At 42.2% G+C, this 11,203-nt stretch overlaps 1 protein-coding gene across 1 annotated transcript in view; it reads right to left on the reverse strand.

Moving 5' to 3' along the window:
• LOC108678273 (RNA pseudouridylate synthase domain-containing protein 2) overlaps positions 1-4,761 on the reverse strand; it is a 120,319-nt gene extending 115,558 nt beyond the window's left edge. Inside the window, exon 1 of the mRNA XM_018166645.2 lies at positions 3,471-4,761. Within this exon, the coding sequence (XP_018022134.1) occupies positions 3,471-4,415 (945 nt within the window). The 5' untranslated portion in view covers positions 4,416-4,761. The remainder of the gene's footprint in view (positions 1-3,470) is intronic.
• Between the last annotated feature and the right edge of the window lie 6,442 nt (positions 4,762-11,203).

Raw genomic sequence — 11,203 nt, forward strand, 5'->3', positions numbered from 1 at the left:
CTACAGAAATATTTTAATAACGAACATAAACAATACTTTTCAGTATTTAGGCCCTATGCACATTCGGCACCCAAGTTAGCAGAGAATGCGCCTGATCGAATGGAGCATACGTGTAACAAACAAACCTGTGCGACATGCTTGCCAAACTATGTAACGGAAGCTCGGTCAGCATGCTTGCCAAACTATGTAACGGAAGCTCGGTCAGCATGCTTGCCAAACTATGTAACGAAAGCTCGGTCAGCATGCTTGCCAAACTANAGGGGGAGTTGTACGAGGGCTAGCAATAGGGGGAGTTGTACGAGGGCTAGCAATAGGGGGAGTTGTACGAGGGCTAGCAATAGGGGGAGTTGTACGAGCGCTAGCAATAGGGGGAGTTGTACGAGGGCTAGTAATAGAGGGAGTTGTACGAGGGCTAGCAATAGGGGGAGTTGTACGAGGGCTAGCAATAGGGGGAGTTGTACGAGCGCTAGCAATAGGGGGAGTTGTACGAGGGCTAGTAATAGAGGGAGTTGTACGAGGGCTAGCAATAGGGGGAGTTGTACGAGGGCTAGTAATAGAGGGAGTTGTATGAGGGCTAGCAAGAGGGAGTTAGATGTTTAAGTAGATTGCGAAGAAACATCCTAGTTTCAATTCAGACGGTAAATTCAGCCTTTATACTGCAATAATCTAGTTTTAATCCAGAATCATTCGCAATCAAACACGTCAATTTTAAATAGTAGGCATTACCCATAATGAATTCTAATGGATGCGTAAGGAAAAACGACTATAACGAACCACAACTAGTTCAGTTGCACACCTCACCCATTTGCACCAAATTTTAAAATTATTCAAAGTATTACATCTCTCTTAAATTTCAGATTTTCAAGGAATATTACGTTTTACTTGAATCCACCTATTAAATGCCGGGTTCCGTACCTCCAGCATCCGTAGCACTCAGAGCTCTACGCGGCCTTCGTCCGCTTGCATAAACACCGCACGATTCGATTTAGGACTCAGTCAATTTCCATGTGCAATTGCATACTGATGGTCAATTAAAACTGTAGCTCTCATCTTACACGCGAGGCCCAGCTCGGGTGTTTACAGCGAGTGCCACGGATGAGAAACGCAGATCAAAACTGCAGCAGTAGTGGCACTGTAGATGCGTTCAACGCAGGTCAAAACTGCAGCAGTAGCGGCACTGTAGATGCGTTCAATGCAGGTCAAAACTGCAGCAGTAGCGGCACTGTAGATGCGTTCAACGCAGATCAAAACTGCAGCAGTAGTGGCACTGTAGATGCGTTAAAGCAGCACAAGCGATGCTTCATAAATCAACAGCTAATACATCGGATGGCACTCGGAATTTTTGCGCGCACACGTTTTCACTTTTCAGTAACTTTATCCTGACAGAAGCTATCATGAACCATGAATAATTCATTAGAGTTTCGAACACAATTTTGATTAGAGGTAATATGAGACATGACACAGCAGGCTGAAAAAGTACACAATATTGCAGGTAGAAAAACTCTATATAAGATGAACTCGATTTTATAAATATATTCTAACTTTATTTTAAATTATTATCTATTTGTGACAAGCTAAATCTATAACCTGTCCTAAATTATCAAATTTTGAACATATTAAATAGGATTATAAATAGTTATTTGGTCATAATTAAGGGGACGTTAATCGTGGTTAGATAAAAATTACCGTTATTTAGGAATGCCTAATTCATTCAGTTGATGCGTCTCGGAGGCGATGGCGCTCACAAGCAAATTGTACATCAGGCGAAAATTATTACAAAAAAACAGCGTATATTTGAGCCATAAAAATTAACACAAAAGTAGGGCGCTGGGTCTTTCTTTACTGACATGAAATTGCTGGGGAACTTAAATGAATCACATTTATACTCGATGGGTGATAGCATTAATTCTCTAGAATGTATTATTTGTAATAGCACGTTATACGGATATATTAATACTATATCTAGCTTAAAATTCAAAATATTTTACTGAAATTTTAGATACAGTTCTTCTCTAATTCCACCCTCTGACGTTTTTTAATGCATATGAATAAAATCGCCAAACCATTTATATTTTTCACAAATATTATTATTCAAACTTTTTCAAAGAATTTCATTTGTGTGGTATAAAAGCGAATATAAATTTTAGAACGTTCCAACAAGTGACAATCAGAGGAAGAGACATCAGGAAAAGGGAGAGGGTTCAGCGAAATTGTTCAATTCAGGTTTTGCAGTTTGCGACCAATTCGACGACCGATTTACTTTGCATGTATTTGTACAATAAAACGAGTCGATATTATTCGGTGAGTGGCGATTCCAAGTTCAATATAATTTCTAACGGAAGGAAATTTAGATTAATAAAAAAGTCATAGAGTTTTTACGACGAATACCTAAAGTAATATATAAATAACGCATTAATATATGACATAACTCATGTTTGACCACCTTATGATATTTAAGCACTGCACCATCGTTTACGCATTATTTCCAAATCAGGAATGTCATGGTGCAGCTTTTCATCGCTAGCGTATCGCTAGTCCAAAAAAAAGTATACCGTTCAGGTGATTCCTGCTGGACCATTTGTCTGGGTAGCAGACGAACATAATTTGTTATTGTCCAGTGTTACAAACGGGTTACGGAAGCAACCAAAATAGCATCTTTGACTGAAAGCCAAAGCGCGCTGTTACAAATAATAGAAGGGCAGATCCTCGAGTCCTAGACGATGCCTGAAGAGCAATGAGGTGACTGTGAACGAGGTTAATGTATACGAGGCTAATTTGTAAGATGTGAATGTATATAAGATCAGAATGCATACAAGGGGAATTTATGAATATATACGAGGTGTATGTATCCGAAATGAATGTATACGAGTTTAATGTCAAGCGCTGTAGAAGAATATGACGACACACACACACAAGGCATTAAAAACCTTTTATGGCACAGAAGAATATTTCAAGAAAAGGTCACGTCAGAAACATGAAACGCATTTTTGCCCAAATTTTTGTATTACTTGAATGTTATTTCATATTTCCGCGTGTATTTATATACTTGCTAGTCTAGGAACCTGAGACAAGTTAATTAATATAGTGAAATGTAGTTGTTTATGGTCAGGAACTATTTATTTTATGCTACTGAAGTTTGGGGAGCTTATTAAAGGCTCCAGTACACTGTAAGAAAAATCGCCGTTAAACGGTCTTACCGGCGTTCAGTGGCCGGCCGACACGTGAAAAGAAACACCGTATGACCGTTTTTTATTCAAATTCAACACTAGAAACACGTACAACATTTGAAAAAAAAAACGGATAAACGGTTTATTTTCACGTGACGGCCGGCCACTAGAACGCCGATGAGACCGTTTTTTTACCGCTTTTTAGAACAGTGTAGATATTAGTTTGTTTTGACTACAAATAAACCATTTTATCAGTATTAATTAATAGTATTACTATTAGTTTGTATTGGCTCCTAATAATACCTTTCTAGCGGCGAGCAGCGTGGCCAGGGAAGGCTGCAGAGGCGCGGGTCGCGGCTGGTGGGGACGTAGATGCATCATTGCGGCCATAGGGGGCGGTGGCCCTGCTGTGAGGGCCATTACGCCCCCCAGGGAACCTAGGCCCCCTAGGCCTGCCAAGCTTAGTCCATTGAGGCCATTTATGCCATTCATGCCGATGCCGTTTAGACCACTGAAGCCATTTAAGCTACTCAAACCGCTCATGCCATTGATGCCACTGAAGCCGTTCATGCCGGCAATGCCGTTGAGGCTAATGGTGTTCATGCCACTCATACCGTTCATGCCATTGATGCCAGTCAAAGTGTTCATACCACCTATACCACTGATGGCAGTCATGCCACCCATGCCGGTAATTCCACTGATGGTGTTGATGGTGGGTGCGTAGTGATGATTATGGCCAGAGTGCTGGCTGTGCTGGACGCTGCTGGGCACCACAGCCGTCACCGACAGACCGTTCAGTGAACCGTTTACGGCCGTCATGCCACCGTTTACGGCCGTCATGCCACCGTTCACAGCCGCCATGCCACCGTTCACAGCCGCCATGCCACCGTTTACGGCCGTCATGCCACCGTTTACGGCCGTCATACCACCGTTCACGGCCGCCATACCACCGTTTACGGCCGTCATGCCACCGTTTACGGTGCTGCTCATGGTCGTGGTGATGCCGTTATAGGAGGGTAGTGATGGGGCTGTAGGTGGAGGTGGGGTAGATAGGCTGCCCACTTGGGGAGGAGGCAATCCCGGTACACTGGGGCTCATGGTGGGCATGGAGGGCATGGTACCAGGAGCCCCACTGAGGGTAGACAGATGAGGGGGAGCTGGAGGGTAGTGAGGGGACATGAGAGGGGAAGGAGCAGCGCTGAGGGCATGGAACGGGAGCCATGGAACGCCAATCCACGAGGGCTGCATTGCGATGAGGATAACGACTGATGTTCTCGGGTTATTTCAACTCACGACCTCTTATTTGTTCTCCACGTTTAATTTTCTTTAATAATTGCCACTTAACTACTTCTTTTCATAAATAATTTTGTTTCAATCCTGTTATTGTTTGAGGCTACAATAAGAGATACCGTAGGCTCCGGTAATGGATCAACACTTTGCTGGGTAAAAACCACCGAAATCATGAGCTAAACTTTTGTCGGACACGCCGAAAATACTGTATTATACTGTAGTGAGCATGAGTTAAGCGAGTTCAAGTTTCTCAACCAACACAGCATTTTTGTCATTCACAATGTACATCTTGGAATTACACTGAACAAATAGATGGAAGAAAACCACAATGAATAGATTAATCCACAAATTAGAGTCAATCTAAATTTTTAAAATATTTATTTTTTACAAGATTTATTTCTTCTGCTAATATTTCGGAAGCTTCACAATAAATAAAAGAAACGCAAAATCGTTAACGAAAAGAAGCGAAGTTTGATCACACTCGCGTTGGGACAAATTTCAACTCGTAACTATAGCGAGCCATGATAATTTTCTTCCTCTTGTTATCAATAAAATACAATTTGGAAAGCATTGTAAAAATGTGTGGAACTGCAAGACACTTAACTTCAGGGAATTAACCTCGCGTTAATAATTTTAAAAGGGCAAAAAATTCGCGAGTATGAAACAAGGTTGAGCTGTCAAACCAAGAGTTGACAAAAAGCGCTAAGAATATCTAAGAACTTCCGGTATTAATTAAATCTAACTTTACGCGAACATTCGGAAACACATATTTTGGTCCAATTGAGATCCAAGCGTGATTCATCCAGCACATGATTTGTTCTTACAAGACGAATGCCACCCGTCCCAACGAAAAAAAATAATAATTTCGTCAGATATGCAGAAAGTTAGAGGGAAAATTGCAGTTTTGTTCAGTATGAATGTGAGGAATTCTCATCAAAAGCCAAGCCAAAATATTAGATTGAAGGCACATTAAAATGCAGCTGAATTCTTACATTCAAAGAAGCTGACAGATATTAATACGGATATTAGTATAGGTGGAGAGCTCGAGAGCTATTGAGACGGAACAAAAATGAGGTTGGGGAGTGTCGGCTTAAAAGGTTTGGGCAGGTCTGAACAGCGACGAATATCATGGGCTGGAAGGCTTCCGAGCAAGAATCTTGTTCTAAACTAATGCTTGACCACCAGATTCCGCAGAGCTGTTAAAAACTCAAAAATAATTTAGTAGTTTTGAAAATTTAGTATTGACTTTTAAACAGAGTTCGATAAGTTCGTAGTTCATTGTAAAACAAGACCGTACGCGGGAATAGAGCGAACGGGAATGGAGACCGAGCCTCGAGCTCGAGAAGAACGCAACACCGGAGGACCGTACAGCATGGGCAGTGCCGCAATACTGGCACTGGCAGCGCTGACAGCACGTGGTGTGCCACCATGGCACTCCCCCTACCCCCTCCAAGACCAACACCATGGCACTCCCCCACCCCCCTTCCAAGATCAACTTACCCAGGCACTCATGAAACACACGATGGTTGCCCAAACCACAGCCGCGGCTCCCGAATTTTCCTTTGCGGAACCTTGCTTAAGACCCTTGCTCCGCTCTAATTAAGATTGTTAGAGATACTGGAACGCTGTCGTTACTACTAAGTTCAATTACCAGCACGAAAATCTATATAGTTGGGCAACAGATTCAGATGAGATTATGAGACATTGAGAGATAATAAAACAAATTATCGTTTCTGAGCTATTAATACTATTAATATTTGGAAATGCTACTCTTTATTGTTTCTCTGATTGCCTGCAGTCAGCGGTTGCAAAAAAAAATGAAGACGCAAGATAATCAAGTTGAGTCTCAACGAAACGTAAAATGATTCATTACCGGTCAGCGTTATTCTTTAGCGTAATTACCGCACAAAGATGAGGCCTCCTGAAGAAATTAAACGCGATGATTTTTGGAGCACCATATATGGACACTATTACGGGATTTTGGATACTACTTAGGTTGTGGAAGTTCTTCAGCACTATATGAACAATATTATATGATAATGGATTCGATTATCATGAACGTTCTTCACCATTAAGGGCCGGAATTTTACAACCGGATCCTACAAATGCTCTGCAGCAACTTAGCGTAACCGTTGGAAGTTGCCGGATTAATTTATCACAGACAAAATTACAAGAATCGCTAAACGAACATAGCCAACAAAGGCATTATGACTTTATTAAAAAAATTAAATCAGTAAAAGGGTTCGACTTTTTTTACCAGTTCAAGTTCAATTTATTTTACCACTGATCAAGAGATCGTATCAGGGAATTGAAATATTATGGCACGTAAAAATCACCATCGATAAATTTACTAAAAAATGCAAAGTATAAAGCAAGGGAAAAGCGATCGACCCGCCTTGAGCTGCTACAATCGTTCATCATAACAATTTGTTCGAGTTAATTCCTATTGAGCTTCTCGAGCCGTGAAACGATAAGAAACCAAGACCCTTGTTCGTCCAACTTCGCAACTGCCGTCAATTTCGAATATTTTCTCAAGATTTCACTGACGCGACAGGCAAGCGAAAGGCCACGCCAATAGAAACAAGAATGTGCAGGAAATCCTCAAGCGAGCGAAGATGAAGTGGCTTTTGGTCGCTTCATCATGGAGCTTTTTAGCGGCTGCGGACAATCAACTGGGCGCGCCATTTAGCCTACGAGCAAAAGCTCGGGCAACCGCTACTGATGAGCACTCAAAAAAAGTGAATCGGACACCGAACAAAAGTTGCGAGGAATATGACCAAGGAAATGGTGTGCGAGACGGAAATTTCCCCGCAGTTTAGGAAGAGTTAATGGGGCAATTAAGTCGTGCAAAGAATTTCTGCATAAAGCCTCGCTTTCATCGCTAGCCAATGAAGACTCACCTGTGCAGGGAGCTACAATGAGGAGGTACACTTAAAGAAATGAGTTGTGCTTTGTCCACATAGCGATGCATTTTTTGCCCTAGTGTGAGTCATTATGACCTACAATATAACCCGGCAGAGGAGCGTATCAGTAATGCGTGTGTCACCATTCAGACAAGATGCCCATTCATTTACCTGAAATTATAATAGCAGACAAGAGTGTGTAGTAGCGATGGTCTAATTTAGCATGAGATGCCCAGTCGACGGCAGCGCGGAGCTCGCTATATACATAAGTAAACACAAGAAAGTGTTGAACGTGTGTCACAGGAAGGGAGATATTTATTTTGATGGCATAGGGCCCCGTAAACATGCTAGGCTTTGACAGTCGTGTAACGTGAGCACAGATAATGAACGTCTCAGAAGCGGGCAGTCATCGCTACAAGAAATTAAATTAATGAAGAACTTGCGTTGTTCAAATCAACATGAAAAACTATAGGGACATGCAATATAAAAAATGCTCGCTGTCTCACACGGAGTCCAATTACAGCCCTGGCGATTTCTAGTAAATGACAAGACAGCCAGTTTACATTAATATTTTCGAATTTTATAACGCATCTTCCTTTCAAAAATGTTAAAAATGATTATTCGTTTACTATCATCACATAAATTTACATTTTTCATTAAAAGAGACACAGAAGTTAAGGTTGCCAATTGAGTCCCGAGGATAGAAAGAAGTGCTGAATTTTTTTAGATTGATGTTAGTCTATACTATAGAGACATTATTAGCGTCATTTATTTCAATAAAATCTCAACTAAAATAAAATGCATGGAATAAAATCTTTTTGAGACAGAAGAAAGTGTGGTTTAAGGTCCAAAAAGTTCGTACATTGGCGATATGAAGAGTTGTGTTCTTCAATGATCGAGGCTGGCGACAGGTGCATGTTCACCGAAACATTGCACCTGCTCACTAAATACCATCATCACACACAACACATACATGGTAGCGGCGTCTCGGTGAACTAATGCACACCATTAGGAAACAGCAAATTGGACACTAGATTTGTTCTTATAAATTGTACCATAACTTGCGACTTAATCTGAGCGGTGATGGATGCACCGCCTCCGCTACGGGAAAGAAACGCTTTGAGCAGAACATTAATTCATCGCCAGACGTTCAGTTTGCTGCATAATTAATAATCTCCGAACGCATTAAAGGGCGACGCACTTTTGCGATTTCTTGGTAATTAGATTTTAAGCTGATTATTGCCCCCTAATTTCCAAGAACTCTATTAAAATGTACATCTCATTAAGCCTAGAAGAAACTTGAGTGGTTTGCGAAGTCTGCAATCGTTTTGTCAAGCACGCGGCGATAAAACTTATATCAGCATTCGAAGCGACAAATTTCGCGACAAATGCTGATTTGTCGAAGCGACAAATACTTTTGCAAATTTCGAAGCGACAAATAGGTACGTTTCGGCCAGATGTTAACGAAGTGAGGCTAAGAATTTGTCCAGAAAAACTTTTTGGCATCATCAAAGACATTTATGCACTGTATTTCAGGAGTGGCCTTTTAATACACTTTAGTTTTAATGTACAATACGTAGAAAACGTACATTTTTGGCCGGTGTCGAAATTAGTTTCGGTGTCAGCGAATTTTGTAGCAAAATCGCCACTGAAATGCATTCACAGTGTGAATATCGAGTACACGACATACAAGGCATAGTAAATAACAAGCGTAATTACAATCAGTCAAGACATGCAGAAGGGGCAAGCAGAGTTACACGTATATAGTCTATTTCGTATTCAGGAGTGACAACAGTACTTCAAGATATCCAGGCACGACATTAAGATGCATCGTGAATCTCCATTGTCTCTGACAAGGTGTGAATGTCTCGGTAAATATGGATTGACCTCCTCGGCAGTGAGCACACTATTTCAAGATATCCATGGGCACGACAATAAGATGCATCGTGAATCTCCATTGTCTCTGACAAGGCGTGAATGTCTCAGTAAATATGGACTGACCTCCTCGGCAGTGAGCACACGACTTCAAGATATCCAGGCACGACAATAAGATGCATCGTGAATCTCCATTGTCTCTGACAAGGTGTGAATGTCTCAGTAAATATGGACTGACCTCCTCGGCAGTGAGCACACGACTTCAAGATATCCAGGCACGACAATAAGATGCATCGTGAATCTCCATGTCTCTGACAAGGCGTGAATGTCTCGGTAAATATGGACTGACCTCCTCGGCAGTGAGCACAGTACTTCAAGATATCCATGGGCACGACAATAAGGTGCATCGTGAATCTCCATTGTCTCTGACAAGGCGTGAATGTCTCGGTAAATATGGACTGACCTCCTCGGCAGTGAGCACACTATACTTCAAGATATCCATGGGCACGACAATAAGGTGCATCGTGAATCTCCATTGTCTCTGACAAGGCGTGAATGTCTCGGTAAATATGAACTGACCTCCTCGGCAGTGCAACTATAAGCAGTCAGCGCGAGAGCATCAACGCGGGAAGTTTGCAGCCTCCAACGAAGATTTTTATGCGGCCTGATAAATGAACGCGTCAGTCTGACGGATTACCTGACGCTGGGGCAAAACAAACAGCGCTCTTTCACTCCAACGATCTTACAAACCTTAATTATTCTCAAACTTACATATAAAAAACCTCAATACAGGGTCATTTGTAATAGTTTAACCTGAATTATTTTCGAATTCTACTATAACAAGCCTTAATATTGGGCCATATGTTCAAATCAAATACGAAGAACCCAATTCATTGGTAATGTTTATTACTTTTATCCGTGATAACAATAAGGGGCTCGATCCCAAACATCAATAAAATGAGGCTACTCGGTCGTAGCAATAAGACATTAAAATAATGAAACATTATATCGAAAAATGCTACATTGAATTCATCCGGAATTCGTAACTCGCATTCATCACAGGATGAAAGAAAGAATACTCCGATTTTATCAGAATAATACAAAGCACGAAGAAGAGACACACAATTAAGGACATATCCTGAATTAAAGGCACAGAGAATAACAAAGCTGTACATCTATTATATAATTCACCCTCCACATCAAATCAGATGGCTGCATGCATCCCTAACTAAAATATTCACGACTCATTAGGCAAACCACATTAAGTTTAATTTCAAAAAGAGCCTCAATGAGGAACAAAATATCCAGAGGCTAATCTCATCAGCGTCCAAATCTCTTCAGTAATCCATGTCACGGGGCCGCGCTGCGACTCCTGCAAATTAGTGAAGGCAAAAATGTGAATCAGAGACGACCATTTGCGGCGAGCCTCAGAAGAGGAGCTCAGATGGCTCTAATTAGGGCCTTGCTCAGAGGCCATAATGCGACTCTCGTAATGGAAACCCGCAGTGCGGTTGACCCGCGGCCCCACCATACGCGTCCCATATACGACCCGCGGCCCCACCATACGCGTCCCATATACGACCCTTGGCCCTCACCATACGGGTCCCATATACGACCCGTGGCCCTCACCATACGGGTCCCATATACGACCAGTGGCCCTCACCATACGCGTCCCATATACGACCCGTGGCCCTCACCATACGGGTCCCATATACGACCTGTGGCCCTCACCATACGCGTCCCATATACGACCCGTGGCCCTCACCATACGCGTCCCATATACGACCCGTGGCCCTCACCATACTCATCCGCGGGACATACTCACGGGAGAACTTCGGCCCTCTCAGAGAAATAAATGGGACATATTGTCCAAATATAGGCACACTTTCTTACGAGCATAGCGAGGAAATAGCACCGAGACGCCCATTTGCCGGATGGATCTGGCACAGGAAGGCCCACACAATGCAG

Source organism: Hyalella azteca, unplaced genomic scaffold (assembly GCF_000764305.2).
Source record: "Hyalella azteca isolate HAZT.00-mixed unplaced genomic scaffold, Hazt_2.0.2 contig14766, whole genome shotgun sequence".
NCBI classification, from domain to species: domain Eukaryota; kingdom Metazoa; phylum Arthropoda; class Malacostraca; order Amphipoda; family Hyalellidae; genus Hyalella; species Hyalella azteca.